This window comes from Zalophus californianus, chromosome 2 (assembly GCF_009762305.2).
Source record: "Zalophus californianus isolate mZalCal1 chromosome 2, mZalCal1.pri.v2, whole genome shotgun sequence".
NCBI classification, from domain to species: domain Eukaryota; kingdom Metazoa; phylum Chordata; class Mammalia; order Carnivora; family Otariidae; genus Zalophus; species Zalophus californianus.
In genome coordinates, this window is record NC_045596.1 from 124027302 (window position 1) to 124045320 (window position 18019).

At 42.4% G+C, this 18019-nt stretch overlaps 1 protein-coding gene and 1 pseudogene across 4 annotated transcripts in view; one reads left to right on the forward strand and one right to left on the reverse strand.

The window, feature by feature from the left end:
• Positions 1-17775, reverse strand: part of NR3C2 (nuclear receptor subfamily 3 group C member 2) — a 332631-nt gene extending 314856 nt beyond the window's left edge. The window contains exons 1-2 of one of the 4 annotated variants that reach the window (XM_027599952.2): positions 17531-17775; positions 8172-9930 (exon numbers count right to left, since the gene is read on the reverse strand). In XM_027599952.2, coding sequence (XP_027455753.2) covers positions 8172-9928 — 1757 coding nt within the window. In that variant the 5' untranslated portion in view covers positions 9929-9930; positions 17531-17775. Of the gene's footprint in view, positions 1-8171; positions 9931-15198; positions 15487-15909; positions 16041-16724; positions 16829-17530 lie in introns of those variants that run through there. The other 3 variants (XM_027599953.2, XM_027599951.2, XM_027599950.2) reach the window with 3 other exon arrangements.
• LOC113925999 lies at positions 5845-6060 on the forward strand (annotated as a pseudogene).
• Positions 17776-18019: the final 244 nt, after the last annotated feature.

Genomic DNA, 18019 nt, shown 5'->3' on the forward strand with positions numbered 1-18019 from the left:
CTTACTCATTAGCCAATCACAGTCTGATTCCCATTCCCACCACTCTACAGAATTCCTTCTTGAAAAATCACCAGCACCAACTATTCAGTCCAATTTCCGGTCCTCACCCCATCATCAGGTTTTGAACCACCACCTCCTACCGAAGGAAAGGATAATGTAATAGACAAAAGGGCAGGATCTACTCCCAGCTCTGTTACCAACTGCTTTGTAGGATCCTGGAAAAGGCATGTAATCTCTCTGGACCTTAGTTTTAGGGCTGGATTTATAGATAGCCTTAGAGCCCTTCTAATTTGGAAAATCTAAGACTACCTGATTCTTCCCCTTGGCATCCATGACTTGGCACTATGTTGATTCTCTAAACAACTCCCTGTCTCCTTTATTAGGATATGTTGCTCATCTCCTAAATGGTGTTCTGTTCCTCCAAATTCCTAGCAAAATGCACTTTGTTTTTTTTCAAAGATTTTATTTATTTATTTGACAGAGAGAGACACAGCGAGAGAGGGAACATAAGAAGGGGGAGTGGGAGAGGGAGAAGCAAGCTTCCCGAAGAGCAGGGAGCCCGATGCGGGGCTCGATCCCAGGGCCCTGGGATCATGACCTGAGCCGAAGGCAGATGCTTAATGACTGAGCCACCCAGGTGCCTCCAGAATACACTTTAAACTACACCTGAGTCATATATATAGTTTCTCGATGGGCAACAGCACTCACACTGACCCCCCTCAACTGCCACTTCTAGGAAGAGGCCTCCTACATCTCCAGATCAACATTTCTGCCTACAGAGAGAGAACTCTTCCAGTCAGAGGTAGTCTGGAACTAAAAACTCATGTATCCAAGATAAATCATCACTTCTTCTCCAAGGCTAATATTCTTCTTGACCTCTCCATTTCTCTTCTTGCTCACCATATCCATGACAGTTAAACTTACAACATGCTGAGTTTTCACTGATTTTCCACATACTTGACCCTCCCTCCATTTCTACGGAAGTATCAAGTGCTCTCCCTTCTCTTCCATCACACTTCAGTCCTAAAACCATTAGGCAAGACATAGCAAAGTAGAGATTCACAGTAGAGCATAGGGTGTGGACAGCAGTCATGGCCCACAGTGGGACACCAAGCCCAAGGGTAGCTCTGATGCCTAATGCAGGGTGGGGAGGGGTATTCATGTGTCCATGTGTACACAAGGTCTAGTGCAGAGTATCAGAACCCAAGCAGGGAGAGGATAGCCCAGCGGGGGAGCGGGGGGGTCAGTGCTGGAGGGGAATAAGGAGGGCATCTGTTGGGGGAATGTGGCCCTGTGACCCAGAACAAGAGTTAGACCCCAATCGTAGGCAGGAGAGTATCTGCGGGAATGGAGGCGGTCCTTGGAAAAGCAGATGACTCCAGGACTGGGGCAGAAAAAGTACAAGATGGGTCTAAAGCAAGTAACTTAATGTTAATTTCTTGATTTTAATGGCTATATTGTGGCTATGTGAGAGAATGACCTTCTTTATAATTCTTCATAATGGACTTAATTTTTTTAAGTTTGCGATTATTTAAAAAATAAAAAAATTTATACAGAAATCAACTCCTACAAGGGCTTCTTCTGTAATACCTCACATCTGTCCCCTTTTTTTCATTACCGGACAGAGTCAAGTTCCCATCCCCCTGTACTGTTGCAATAACTTCTTAACAAGGCTCCACCCCACAACCACTGCCTAATTAAGGTTTTTCCAAAGTGCACTTCAGCTCATGCCACTTCCCTGCTCCAACATTTCAATAGTTCCTCATTACCTCCCAAATTAAGTACAAATTTCTTAGTGTGACTTTCAAGTTCCACTCCCTTCGAGTTCCAACTAACTAACCTCTTCCAGGCCTTCTCCCCCCAACTCCCTGTGTGTCGCAGTCAGCCGTACAGCCGGACCATATTCGGTGTTTTCTGCCCATCTCCAAGTTTGGCTCATGTAACTCCCTCCATCAGAAAATGACCACTCTTACTCCCTGCAAAAATTTTAAGACTAAGGATAAATATCAGTTCTGACCACCACCACCCCAACTCTCCATTTTCCAAAACTTGCCTAGATAATCTTCTACCATCAGAATACCCAAAGTTGACTTTGCCCATTATAAACCTTATTTCATTTTATTTTAGATTACAATTTTTTTTGTTTCTATGTCTCAACAATTCCTCATCTATAAGGTGAGGATACATGCCAATGAAGGAGTCCTCATTGATAAAATTAAGTCACAGCTGCAGTTGTGAATTCAGGTCACAGTTATTAGCTCACTCTCTCCCCCTAGGGAATTTTTAAGTATTCAAATTACTTTGTGTTTGTTCTCTTTCCTTCCTTATACTAGGGTTTTCTATTTCTTGCATAAATACAAGGAATTTCTACCTCTTTTCTACAAAGAAATTTTAGCCTGGGCCTTACCACTGACAATCAAAAATCCAGAGGTTTCCAGGCATCAATTAAGTAACAGGTGCTTATATGTAATTACATTTTAACTTCATCATTCCTTTACTATATAAAGAACAAAATAAAACTCTCAAAACTGAAAACAAAGCCTATACTTGACAAGTTTAAAACTAGAAATTCTAAAATTTAAGATGACCTATACATGTAACATACTTATATTTCCTGGGTTTTCACTAATAAACTTTGGAATGCAGTCCACAACAATATACAATTTAATGGCTATATTTAAATTTAATAATGAAGCAAATATTTTTGTCTTGATTTGAATTTAGTAAATGAAAGAAAATGATACATTATTTGGCAGGAGAACTGAAATTTTATCAGTAGATGAGTAGCATGAAGCTAAAGCCAACAGTTGAAAGCGTGGAAAAAATATTTTGGAGAAAAAAATTAATGACATCAAAGCATCAGGGGAAGTGAAGTGTTACTCCTAAATTACTTGTGATCATCATAACATCTGGTATTACTCTAAACATTACAAGTATAGAAAAGGTCAGACACATCCAGAATTTCAATAGTGCAAAAGGCATCAAATCCATAAATGCTACACCTCCAGGTCCTAGTTTTAGCACAACACTGCTGTGCAGGCAAACAGCCTGACGTTGAATAATTTGAGTTTATTTAACTGAAACCAGGGCTCTTATCTCCATTTTTTAAGTATGAAGTGAACAGTTCTAAGTATACTAATACTTTAGGTAATAAAAGGTGGACACATTGACATATATACCTAGGACACTTGGAATGTTAAAAGCAAAATTTATCAAGCTGCACTGTACATAGTGATTTAATTCATTAAAAAGCACTAAGGGTTTTTTTTTTATTTTCAACAAAATTATCACTACTCTCACCAAAAATACCATAACTGAATGGAAGTGAATGAATCATGAGAAGCAAGTCTCATTGAAAAATCATTTCTAAAAATATTATTTAGAATACTAACCGGGAAAAATTCTAGGTACACTAGCAATTTCAAAAATCAATATTGTGAGACAAATAATAAGAAAAAGAAAGTTTCATGTTTTCAATTCCAAATGACCTCAGTAATTCTTTTTTTTTTTTAAGATTTTATTTATTTATTTGACAGAGAGAGACACAGCGAGAGAGGGAACAGAAGCAGGGGGAGTGGGAGAGGGAGAAGCAGGCTTCCCGCGGAGCAGGGAGCACGATGCAGGGCTTGATCCCAGGACTCTGGGATCATGACCTGAGCCGAAGGCAGACGCTTAACGACTGAGCCACCCAGGAGCCCCTGACCTCAGTAATTCTTAATGATTTTATAAAAGTAAGCACCAATAATTAATCCAATTCCACACCCCCCCAATCATCACTCTTTCATACTTTGCATTACACAGAGAATATTCAGAACTCAATGGTTTACTCAGGAAGTTTGCTAATAAAGTTGCTTTATTACAGGAGGTGAGTTTTAAAAAACTCTAGGGACAATTGAAAAATAAAAAACAACTATAGGTGATTTACCAAATTGTTTCCTTCTATCATGGAAAAAAAATGCAGCACAATTAAGATAAATACCTGATTACCCGTCTTGAAGCCTACCAGAATATGCCCTTTGAAACAGTGAACTTTATATTCAAAGGTCTAAGTCAATGTTAGCACTGTTATGATGCTATCAAAGTGACTATGACCATCGCCATAAACATCAATGTTGTGTCAACAGAAAAACACTGCTCTCAAAAGGAAGAGTGTAAATTAAAAGAACGAGAAATTCATTGTATCAAATTTTATAAAAGACTTGATAAAAAAAACTCTGCTTTTCAAAGTAAAATAACTCACCCCTGACTTTCAAATGATAAATGAAAATGACATTTTTCTATCCGGAACACCCTGGAAACTAGAGAGCTACACCTGTGATTCAAATATACTTGAAACCAGATTAGCAAATCTGTTAAAGGATACTCTATTTTGATTTTTAACATACAGAACTCCAAGGAAACTTCACAGACAATAGTTTGGCTGGCAGACCTCTAAGAGCACAGAATTCAACATGTTCACTTTTTATGAAGAAACTGAGGCCCAGAGAAGTTGTGACTCACCAAGGTCACAGTTTTGTTTGTGTCCTAGCTGACAGGGAAACTCCAATCTATATGACCCAACCAGGTCCAGTGTCCATCCTCAAAGCTCTACATTCAGCTTCTGTCATAATTTACTTTACAGTTGGGTGGCCAGGCAATCCACTCACTAGAAATGATTAACAGACAGATGGCTTTCGTCACTGCTCTCACAGGATGCCCACGGAGGACAACACACACTTCACAGCCATTACTCACTTCTATCAGCTTGAAAAATTAACTAGATGAGAACCATTTTTCTTATCTGAATAGGGTACTCCCTCCTCAGCATAATATTCAGGGAGGCTAACATAAAATAATAACTTCTTTTTTCATTAACCTCCAAAGGGTGTACAGAATAAAAGAGATCAGCAATTCTCAGCTTTTGGGTCTTAGGACACCTTTCCATTCTTAAAATGTACTGAGGATGCCAAAAAACTTTTGTTTATGTAAGTTAGATCTAATGCTATTTACCGTATTAGATTAAAACTAATATTCATTTTAAATCATTTAAAACTAAGAAGTTATTACGTGTTAACAAAAGCGTATGTTTGTGAAAAAAATAACTGTTTCCCAAAACAAAAACTTGAGTGGCACTGTTTCACATTTTTGCAAGTCTATTGTCTCACTTAATAGAAGACAGCTGGATTTTACTATCTACTTCTGCATTCAATGTGTGGTGATAGGTTTTGGTTCAAGTGTATGAAGAAAATCTGGCTTTGCACAGGTATGTTGTTGGAAAAAGGACGAGCATTTTAATGGTCATTAGAGATAATGGCAGATGTGATTCTTTGATACTACACTGAAAACTGCTTGTGAGTAATTTCTTAAAGGTTAGTTGCAACGTGGATCTGAAACCATGTTAGTGAACTTTTCATAAACTATTACATTAAAAGCCACTGGTCTATCCTCCATTTTGAGTGGACCTTTTACCGAGGTGTGATCTTTCACTTCATGAACCTCCTTGAAAGGGTCTCAGGAATCCCAAACAACACTTTGAGACCTACTAGCAAACAGTTTAGAGTTCAATCTAAAGACAAAGGTTATTACGAAACCTAGGAACAGTCACACACCACCTTGATCCTCCACAACCTGTAATTCTTTAATATTCCACATCCCCCGGAACGGGGTATCATCATCCCATATTAAGATATAGAGCAAAAGGCTGGATTTTGATCCAAAAGACACTAAATAATAAGAGACTGGTGATGAAGTATGGTTGAGGTTAAATTAAATATTATAACATGGGGACTGAAATCTAGAAAAATACCTAAGTATCTTCCGGTCCTTAAGCCTTTATTCTGAGAATGATCAAAACAAATAGGTTTCAGCTTTGCACAGTGGCAGTATCGTAGCCAATGAGGTTTATCCGAGGTGCGATTATTGCTAATTGAAAACTTTTCCTAAAACAAATTGGTTTGAATAATACTCACCAGAAAAAGCTGTCAAGAATCAGTACGCTGTAAAAGACTTCATAACATTAAAGCTTTGTTATTAAAGTTTTTGGGAAACTTACCCTAACTAGCATAATACCAACCTGTATGTAAACAAAATGAACCCCCTCTGACTATATTTAACACGTATGTAAAGAATTTTGGAGTACTCCAGAAGAGACACTGAACAACACCTCCAGTGCCCCACAAATGCAGAGTAGGCTCAAGGTCACTGATTCATATTAATATGTTTAAGGCTATGGGTCACTAGAACATTGGGAGGGGCTTCAGGAATTGAGTGTAAAACATACAAATCAAATAGCAGAAATAGGATACAGAACAAAACAAAGCAGAGAACTAATGATTTTATCTACTCTACCTCTACTATTGCTACCAGAAATATCATTACCCAAAGCAATAGCCTTCAAAACTATAAAAGCAAATAAATATGTAGTGACAAATGTATGATGCATGCCCAACCATAAAAAATAAGAGAATTTAACAAGTTATCAACAAATATTTCTTTCAACTACGTATAAAATATTTCTTTAAACTCTTTTGTAATTTCATATAAGAAAACACAAAACTAAAGAATATGAAAGCTAAAGATTGTGCTAATCAAATGTTAACAGTCACAGCTAAAATGTATAGAATCCCTGTTGCATACCAGATGATACGCAAAATTAACTCAATTCTCTTAACTACCTTTGAGATGGGTACTATAGAATTTTTTCTTTTTCCTCCAGATGAGAAAATTAAAAGCCCAGAGATGAAGGGATACGCACAGGGACACAAATCAATTAAGCTGGGATTTCAATCCGGGCAGCCATGCCCATAACTACTAGGCTGTACTCCCTCATACTAATTCACTAAAAACATCACTTAAAAAAATATCGATATCATGTGCAAAATTTCCTTCTCCAAAAGTAAAACAATGCACTAGCAGGAGACCACATGCTGAGTTTGTTTCTGATGAAAGCCATGCAATCTTAAGCTACCTTGCATTAGGGTTCAGATTTTAAGAGATCAGAATATGATCATTCATGCCATGGAGACTGGAGAACTGTAATAACGTATCCTTTAATGGAATGTTTACTTCCATAAAGGCCAGAGGAGCAAGGTTTGAAACAATGACAAGGAAAAGAATGCACGAATTAAAGTTTTAGCTTTTGGCTCATAAGAGAAGGAAAAAGATATAGAAATACATGTAAACCCTATACTGTTAATGGGATGAACATATTTCCCATGACATAAGTTTTTAAGGGACAAACCCACATATTCCTAAATGCCAAAGGAAAGAACTATATCTAGGACATTTCTTCTTTATATGTTCCATAAAGGGATCATTTATCACAACCATGTAATAAAAACAGTACTGAAGCAAAGTCCAATGCAAGTATTCGTCGTATAACTTAGAACCACCCTTTACAGTCATATCGAAAGCCTCTTCCTTGTTTTTTTCCTAAATATATACAACGTGCTATCTGCAAAAAGGAAAGTCAGGAGATATTTTACAGTAAGTGAAGTCTGTCTTCTTGCAGATCTTAAAAGTTATACCAACTCAAAACTGCAGTGACCTATTTCACCTCCAAGAGGAGTAAGAAAGCCAGACTGTCCACTTAGTAATTTTAGATGTGCTGAGTCTTTAAAAGCCCTCAACAGTTATGGAAATGATTTATTTGCATTGAAAACCATGACTTACATACAACTAACCTACCCAGAAAAGGACAAAGAGGATACAGAGCTTGTGGGTAACAGATTTGGGGTTCAATTCCATATTTCACAGCTAATGAGGTGATGAATAAAAAAAAAAAGCTAAGAAAAAGACCACAAAGAAACAAATGTAAAACAATTCTAGTAAACCAGTGTACAGCTAAAGAAAAAAATAATCTAACACTAGTCTGCTAAATATAGTAACAGGCAGGAGAAAAAAAACTTTTCCCAAACACCTACAACAGGCAATGGGGAAGGGGGGAGGGGATGCCCATATATGCTCCTTCACAATCAACACAAATATTTTCTAAAAGATTTTAAGATTTTTTGTTTCTCTACTTCAAAAAAGCAGTAACATTATACCAACAAGGAAAGAGGGGGCACTAAATGACCACGCTGAAAACATGTAAAACAGTCAACGGAAACGTGTTTAAATTTATCAATTATAAATACTTTTTCAACATTTTATAAAGCCATCATTTTCAAAAAAGAAGGAAAAAACCAACTTACCTCGTTACATTTTCTGGAATGTATTCTAGAACTGGATATCCATCACCTCTTCTAGATGACAGGTCGCCATGTGATTTCCATGACTCCACTAAAGTATTAACAGGAGGAAAGGAACTCAGGTGTTGGAAAGATTGGTCTCTTGCCGATCGTGATAAAGATATTGTACCTTGGGCACCAATCCTGTAGTGAAAGGATTGTCCACCCGAATTCACACCAACAATAGCAGATGAAGGGATGCTGGCCTCTGGGTAATAGCTCCCATCATCCGGTTCCTGTTTAATACCCATTGGGAATCCACTGCCTTCACAGTTACCATCAAAGCCGGGCACAGGTGGTCCTAAAATTCCTGATAGAGAATAATAGTCTTTATCATCCATAAAGGAAAAATATGAGCCATCCATAAATGGAAATGGGTTTACTGCTGGATTCCCTTTAAAAGAGGTGCCTGAACATGAATGCTTGGTTGATTCTTGTTTTATTGGTACTGAGAATGGGGAATCAGGATTTATTTTGCTATTTCCTCCTAGACATGAGCTGCTAAAAGCTCCATCTGGCTCCGGTTTTATGTACTGGACAATGTTAAGCTGACCAGTCACACCGTTGGAGATGGCATTCTCTACTTCCTCACTCTTAGGAAAGGGGGCCTCTTGAGCACCTTTCTCCTGTGTGTCTGGACTAGGAGCCACATCCCGGGCTGCACTGGATCCAGCAGGGGTGCCAGAAGCAGTGTAGCTGAAGGCATTGTTTACAGGGCTACAGATAGATCCCACAGTACTAGCAGTTGGACTGGAAAGCGTGGATCTGTTATTTGTGTTGGAAGGGCTGGAAACAGAGCACCTTGAGTTGCTGATGTTTGCAGGGCTAGACACAGAGGAACGCAGAGTAACATTATTAGGACTGGAGACCGGAGATTTTACGCTGCAATGACTCGGAGGGCTGGATATTGGGGATTTCATGCTACTTAATGGACTTGAGAGAGGAGAGCCCACATTGCTGGCGTGTGCTGGGCTGTGTGACCTGGAGCCTCGATTTTCAACATTAGGGGAGCACGTCAAAGGAGTCCCCTGGGTGATAGGGCTGTGCACTGTGAAACTGCCAAAGCTGGCAGAGGTGGAGGACACAGAGCTGATTCCAGCAGGGCTGCAGACTGAAGATGTCATGTTCAGAGGGCTGCAAACAGATGGGCTCTTCTCATGACACATAATAGGGCTTTTAACAATGGCACGCATGACCCCACCATTCACAGAGCTCCCAGAGTCAGACATGAAGGATCTCAAGGGCCTGTTCACACCACCTAGAGTGGAAGGATGATGGCCATTTTCTTTGTAAAATTTCACCAGCTGTTCAACATTTTGATAAATCTTTGCTGGACTCATGCTTCCTTGTTGGTTCTGCTGATCATAGGTGTAGTCAGCATCTCTTACGGAATCCATGTATAAACCCATGGACTCAGCTACAGTTGCTGAAAGTTCCTTAGACTCCAGCTCAGTTTTAATATCAGATGTTAAAATCCCAGACCGATTAATGTCTTGCTGAAGGCAAGGGAGTAGTTCGTGTTTTTCTTTGCTGCTTCCTTGAGTACTGTTGTTTGGAATAGCACCGGAAACACAGCTTACGTTGACAATCTCCATGTAGTTATTCTCATCGGTCCTCTCTGTAGGTCCCAGGGAAGAATGTTCCACAGCCTGAGAAACTTGACCCCACCGTCTTTCCATATCTAGACCTTCAGGGAGACTGTGGTAGCCTTTGGTCTCCATAGCTAACAAATAAATTTATATTAAAAAATTGAATTAGAGTCATTTATAGCAATATTACTCTAGAAGACATTCTAAAATTCCATTTACTAAGTGATACATACATATTCTACTTATAAGCATTAGTTCTAGTTACATTAAAATTGTTACCTTTTTAACAGTACTGACTATATAACTTGCCCAGAAGCTAGACTTTAAGCAGCAATCACACAAAATTATTTTGCATCTAAATAAAAGTAACATGTTTGCTATAATACAGCCTTTAGATTTGCAAAGAATATCTACAAATGTTAACTTATTTAATATTCTGAGTAATCCTGGGGACTGATGAGGCAGGCAAGGAGGAAAGGAAGGGCTTAGTGATGTGGGTGACTTGCCCAACGTCAAAGACGTGGTAAGTGATGAAGTTGGGTTTAAAACTAAATCTTCTAACTCCAAAACCTTTGGAGTCTTTCAAGCATATGGAAGCTGCTTTCCATATCTAATACATGGCTTTATTAAAAACAATACGGAAATACAATCAATGTTACCCTTTCTCAATACAAAATTAAAGTTATCCAGTGAATTATCACAGGAAAAATAATTTAAGAATTATTTTTTTAAAAAATAAGATTTTCTGAAAATGGATTAGTGATGAGAATAACGTAATGTCAGTTTTGAAAAGTAAAGATTCATGTATCCTGATTAATTAAGATGGTCCATAGCTCCATAGAGAGGCAGTATGATAGCTCGGGAATGTCAGCACTAGATTCTCCGTATTTCAATGCTGGCAGGGACTTTGACATGCATCCTTACTTAGTGGTACCTGTGCTATAAAGACTTCCAGCAGAGACAGTTTTATTTTCAGCAGTAAATGACGGAAGTTTGAGATGAGTCCTGACAATTTATGTGTTCATTCATTCAACAAATATTTACCAAGTGCGTGCTACATCCTGGGCCTACAACCAGTCACTGAATCTGTAGTGATAAACAAAACAGGCACAGTCCTCATCCTCAGGGAGCCCACAGGTTTTTTCTTTTCTTTTTTTTTTTTAGATATACAATCATATCCACTGGCTCTCTATATAAATTTATTTCACAGACAAAATAATTGTGTTATATTTACATAATCCTATGTACTATATAATCCGATGCCACATTATGAGCCTCTTATTTACACTAAAAACCCTATAAGATTGATTAAAGTAGTATCCAAATAATACATTGGGGAAACCAAGGCACAGGCCACATAGCTATGTGGCAGAGCTGGAATTTGATCCCAGGTCTCTCTCTACACCAAGGTATCTCAACCTTGGCACTACTGACATTTTGGGCCTGATGATTCTTTGTGGTGAAAGTCTGTCCTATGCATTGTAAGATGTTTAGCAATATCCCGGACACCTACCCACTAGGTGCAAGTAGCACTCCCCATATCCAGCTGTGGCAACCATAAATGTCTCCACACATTGCCAAACACCCCCTGCTTTGAGAACCACCACTCTAAAGAAACCTACCTTAAAGAAAATTAACTCATTCTTAGTAAAAATTTAATTTAATATACAAAACTGCTAAAATCATTATGTATGCATTTTTCAAATCCTTTCAGGTGTGTCAACAATCCATGATCCAGATAAAAGTCTGATGAAGTTTCTGCAGTTCTGTACACCAATATTACTTTAGGCCTCTCATCCTTTTCCCCCTTGGCCACTCACTACCCCCATTCCCTCTAGCTTCCCCTCAGGAAAAGAGACTAGGAAGTCCTTCTGCTACAGAACTTACAGTAATTAACACAGAAAAATAACAGAATGGCTCTACTAAATAAATTGGCAATAGATATCACAAGGCTCTATAATGACATGTAATGCCTAAATGGTCTAAGTTATTTTAATTATCTCTTACTTCTCTGTATTCTACACTACATTTTAAGTTCTCAGGAGGCAGAAACTTTGTTAATTTCACCACTGCATCCCAAGCAGATAGCCCAGTACAAATAAAAAAATGTTAGCTCTTATAATATAATCAACAATTTGTGAACACTAAAATCTAGCATGGAACCTTTTATTTAAAGAACATTATTCTATAAATTCCTAATCACAAGTCAACACAAAACAGGGGAAAATAAATCAAATTACAACAGTTGAGGTGTTTATCTGGTAATGCCAGCCAAAAAATTTAGTGTGGATAAAAGACAAGTTGAAATATGTATATATATATATATACACATACACATATATATGTATTGAAATGGGACTTTTAAACTGCTAATACTGACCTTTTCTACTTTACTGAAAAACCATTTAGCTGTAACCATAGGTTGCAAATTCAAGCATTCTGTGCTTCTACTTCTACCTAAGAATATTCTGTCCTCCCCATACCAAACTTGAATAGATGCACATCTAAGGTATAGATGTTTCAGGTCCAAATTCATTAAACACAAGAAACATGTCAATTCATGCTCAAAACTGAACATCTTCTGTGTAGCAACCCCCATCTCCCGCCCTGAACCCTGTCCATAAACCCACATTCTGTATCTCAGTAAACTGCACAACCCTCTACTCTAATGCCTGCAGGTCACCCTTGCCTAGGGCCCCTTGACAGAGACATCCAAAGTCTCCAGCCTCCCCCTCTTCCACCTACAGCTTCCTTTCTCATCTCCACTCCCCCTCACCCCACCCCAACCCTAAGCAACAGTCTGAAAGGAGAATCCCTATCTCCAGATCCCTTTCCAAAAATCCAACCTCCAAATGTTCTTTTGGAAAAGATGATCACTTATTGCTTTTCTGAAGTTTCACAGTGCAAATCTGCATGCTAAACTTCTGAAAAGTTTTACAGTGCAGAAACCTGTTTCCTTTTTATTCCAGCGTCCCCTAAATAACTTGGCCACTGCCCCCTTTTTCCACAACACCTACTAATATTCTAAGGGATGCCTTTCATCACTCTGCCCTAAAGCAGGAACCAAATCTCAGACTTGTAAAGCTACACGAAGATTCGAAGAGAATCTATATGGGAGATAGCAGGCAAGTACAATCTTAAAGCACTCTACAAGGAAGCACCTTATCACTATCATGCAGCTGATCACAACTTTCCAAGTCCTGTTTGGCTAGCCTTGAACTCTTAACAATAACACAAAACAGCCTGTATTTCACCATGTTATTGACAGGGCTATCATTAAAGAATTTGCAAAAGGCTTTGCTGAAATCTAAATTAGTTCTGTGTAAGGTACTGTCTTCATCTACCAACTTTAAATGCACCTCTCAACAAAGTAAATAAAGGTTGGCAACTGTCAGGCACAAAAAAATAGAGGACATCTAGTATCTGCATGGCTTCCACTGCAAACATTTTTAAAGATCAGAGTTTTAAAAAACTTAGGAGTATTAAAATATTTTATGCTGAGTTCCCATTATTTACTCAGTCTTCTCTGTAAACAAATAGATTAGGTTAGGCATTTATTTCCTATGTAGTCCAGGAAAGCCCGGTTGTCTTTTTGGAAATGGCATAATAACCATGGCTTGAGCAGAATTTCAGTTAACCTGTACTAATAAATACTGAAAATACTAGTTGATGATTATACTCCTCATAGGACTTAATACCCAGAGGGTAAAGGGAAAGTTTTTTTTTTACTAAACTAGATGACGAAGCAGGCACTTCATGTATACATATCTAGCTTATATAAAATCAGACTTGTCTCCCTTACAGCAGAAACTGTAAGAGGCTCTCTTGGGACAAAGACAAAAACCATTTAGACCCTTTAATTTTCATGCAAATGGCCTCCCCCAAAACATAAAGGAAATTTCACAAAAGTAAGGAAAAGCACTGACAAAAGTTCTACCTTAAGCCATTCATATGCTCTTAAACACTATTTTGGTAAAGGAAAAACCTGACTTTAAAATTTTTATGTTTTACAGTCTGTGTTAAATTGCGCTTTTCCATAAGGAAATAGCGGTGTTTTTTTTTTTTTTTCAGGAATATTAACAAAGATTCTTGTGAATTTGTATTCTGTCTGAAAACACTTTCACTTTTAATATCCCCCAAACATAGTACCATTTAAAACATATTTTCTATAGTTATTTCACTATAATACGGCATCTTAAAAGACAGAACCTTAAGAATTTCACAATTTTCACTGGTTGCATCGCTGTGAAAGTTTGCTATATATAACTATTTTTCTGTCATACCTACTACAGAACTCTTATTATGTTCTCCTCTTTTATACATGAGGTAAATGATAGAAACCTGCCCAAGGTCACCTAAGAGAGCGGAAGAACCAGTTAGAACTGAGCACACCTGATTTCTGTTCACTCACCTAATTCACTGAGCCACCTGATCTTTCCAAAATCCCCAAGCCAAACTACGTCTCCCTTAAAGGAAAAAGCTCCCCTGTATTTCTTTTTAAACTTCTATCCTCAGGCATTTCAACGATAGTGTGCCATGGAACTCAAACATAAAATTAAAAACTTCACAGATGGAGAACGCTGTTATCATTACTATGTAAATACCATCAATAACAGCACCTAAAGAAATGGCCATACAAATGTTAAAAAGCAATTTAAGTGCATTAGAAATTCACCGCTTTCAAAACCTGTCTATCAAAGTTTTTCTAACTTCCAGGTTATAATAAACAGTTAAAACTGAAGGTGCCATAAACCATTATGATTTAAACCCAGTCTTTTAAAATTCAGTAGGAAAGGCCATGCACCTAAGTTCAGTATAGTAGGGTACGGATGACACCTAAAGAAGCTTCATCCTTTCTCCCCTGCCTTTGGAATTCCTGCTGCTGCCACAGAAAGCATTAGCCTCTCTCAAGAGTTTTATAAATACTAGGGAACGGGAAATGCACTAATTTCCAGAGCCCTCTTTTTACAGGCTACATCAGGATCTGTATCTCCTTCAACTGCCCTTATCCACTACACTTCCAGCTAAGATTTGGGTGCTTCCGCAATTGATAGAGGAAAGAAATATTATTCAAACGTCCTTTAAAAAAAATTCTAGAAGGAAAACGATCCGAAATTCATCCTTGGGGAAAGAGAAGGGAGGTAGACCTCCCACTGCCAAAGGCGGTTGAAAGCTGCTCGTCAGAGGGCATTTATCCAAAGTGGCCAAACTTTCCCAAAATAGTCCTCTGGCGGCCAAAGGGGGTAAAAAGTGGAAAACCAAAACAAAACAACAAGCACACAGCACCATACTGACTGTGCCTCCGGATTACGCAGCCACTTCTCCCTGCAAAGTGCACGCTCCCGCGCCGCGGCCGCAAGCCGAGTCCGGCAAGCGGCGCCCCGCGGCGCACCCCTACACACCTGCCTCGGCCGGGGTCCGTCTCTCGGCGTCTACCTGTTGCAGCGCTCGCCAACGCCACGACACCCCTGCTGCGGAGACCCCCTAAATCCAACCACATCCAGGCCAGCGAGTGCCGCTCTCCCTGCAGCGAGAGAGCCCGAGGCAGCAACGCTCTTGCACCCAGGTGACTGCTCGGGCTTCCTCCGAGCAGCCTGAAGTTGGCTTGCGTCTCCCCGGTCCAATGACACCCCGGGCGCGGAGGGGCGGAGAGGAGGGGGCGGGGGCAGGGGCAGGGCCAGGGCCAGGGCCAGGGCCAGGGCCAGGGCCAGGGCTGGCGAAGTGGGAAGGGAGAGAGGGAGAGAGGGCGGGCGAAAGCCCGGAGGGGGAGTGGGCCAGCTCCAGGGCCGGGGTGGTCACATGTCCAGATAAAGTTCAGGTTGCTATCCCGCCCCCCTGAGCCCTTCCTATTGGCCCGGAGGGAAGCAAGTCTCCACGCCGCACAGGCCAGGCGGGTTTCTCATTGGACAATCCCGGCTGTCAGTCACCAGGAGGGCGACATGACTGATACAAAGTTGCTGCGACACAGCCTAGACTCGGCAGCTCCCTTAAAGCCGCAGCCACGGCGGGTGCTTGAGGTGCCTGGCGGCAGCTACGACACTGGGCACTAGGCACCCTCCACACGCTGCCCCCCGCCCCTCTCGCTCGACTGCCCCAAACTTGCTCGCGCCCACCTGACTCTCCTCCTGGCTGACCTCAGGCTATCTGGAAAGACGTGAAAAGTGTGGTGACGCGGAAGAAGTCGGTTTTTCCCAGATCCAGTCAAGGTGTTGGTCCCTCATGCTCTCCACCTGCAGCGCCAGGTGAGCGGCAGCCCTGGCCCAGGCACCGCCCACAGCGTCCGCGCGCAGGGGATGACTCCTAGTGGGCTTTACCCGACCCCTAAGGTTCCTCTCCCCGCCCCTTTCCTCGGTCTTGCGAGTTACCTCTCAGACGAGCAGCCGCAGCGTCGCTGCCAGCGAGCAAGAGGATCACGTTCCCACTCGATTTGAATTTCCTTGTTTTAACCGTGCAGGAAAAGCGGGTGATTTCAGTGCAGCCAAAGCCCTTTAAACGCAGCGTCTCTCCCACCCCATCAAAAAAAAAAAAAAAAAAAAGTGCCAGGGTCAAGAGCTGCTGCTCCCCTTTATGATTTTGTTGGTGCATTTATTAGTTTAGTATTGGATTTTTCCACTAGCTCAGTTTGAAAGCTTACCATCGAGGATATTCACTTCTTTATAATGGGTGGGAGGGGGCACATAATTGGGAGAAACACACAGGAGGGGAAGGAATCAGTGTTTTCTAAGGATCGAGTGTCTGCAAGAAGAAATTTCGGTTTCCCTCCAACCGCCCCCACCTCGACTCTCCGCTCGCCCACCCAAACGCTGTAGTTACTAAGCAAAAGGAAGGGCTTCTTTAACTTTGATTTCTAAGGACTTTGAGACTCCGCGTCTGAGCCTCCGTTTTGGGCTCCCGGCTGGCCCCGAGTCAGCACCAGTGACGTACACACCTAAATCTGGTCCCCCGGCCCTCGGCGACCCGCAGCCCGGTGGTGGCAGCTGTGCAGCCTCCCGCCTCACCCTTGCCTCGCACCCGCCAAAGTCGGAGGGCGAGGGGGGGTGGTGGTCAACCTGTCTGTGCCCAAAGGCCCCTCCTCTCTTTACAGTAATTAAGCTTCGGGATTCCAGACCCCGAACCCAGGAAGACTCGAATTCGCCGCCGCTCCAGGTAGGGAACTCCCTGGCGGCGGGGGCGACTCCGGTGCTCAGCAGTCCCCTGCGCGGAGCGGCCCCCGGGACCCTGCAGCCGGGAGTCCCAGCCAAGTGTCCCAACTTTCCCGCGGGGCCCGCCGTCACGCGCGCTCTCCCGGCCAGGCAAGCAGCCTGGCGTCGATCGCACCGGGCCGAGCACGGGCGGCAGGCAGGAGCGAGGGGAGTCCGGAACCTAGCTAGCGCCGGGTCAGGCGAGGAGGCGGCGGCTCAGCCTGCGCTGACAAATTATTCATTATTAAAGGAATGGACGTGTCTCTTTTACTAAGTTTTTACCTCCTTTACGGAGGGCCGGTCTTGCCCTGGATCTCAGCTTCTTGCAAAATGTAGGTTAGATTTTGCAGGGACAACCGCTGCGATCGCTCGCCTTTCGCCCAGCACCCCTGCCCGGAGGCGTCCCGGCGGGCACCTGGTCTCCTGCCCACAGCCCACCTCGGTTCGCCCACCCGCGCCCTCTACGCGGACCCTGTCTTCCCCAGGGCCGCCTCTGCGCTCCCCGGGCCCCCTCCCGCCGCTGTCAGCGCAAAGTGACTGTCGCTGCACTCACCTTTTCTAGGACATGGTGGGGAAGCTGGGGCGCGGGGCGGGGGGGGGGTAGGGTGGGGGTGAGGGCAGCGAGACTCCCGCCGCCGCCGCCGGCGCCACCACCAGCAAGTCCAATATGAGCAGATCGGCGGTAAGGATGGAGAGGATGATAATCCCGGCAGTGGCCCTACTGACGGTGGGTAGAGCAATAGATCAGTAGTGTTGTTACCCCGCAGGAGGAGCAGAGGCGGCAGCGCCAAATCGCGCAGAAGGGGACGCGGGCGCCCGCCCGCCCCCAGCAGCGGCGGCCCGGCCTCAAGCGGGCCCCTCTCCCGGGGCTGCTGGTCTCCCGGGCGTTGACGGCGGCGGCCCTGGAAGCCGGGAAGTACGGCGGGATGATTCCACGCGTGAGCCCCGCAGCGCGGCTCTCCGCGCCCCCTCTTCGGGCCTGGGGTGGCCGGTGACAGCTCCGGCGGCGGAGCGTGTGTGTCTGTGTGTATGTGAGGGGGTG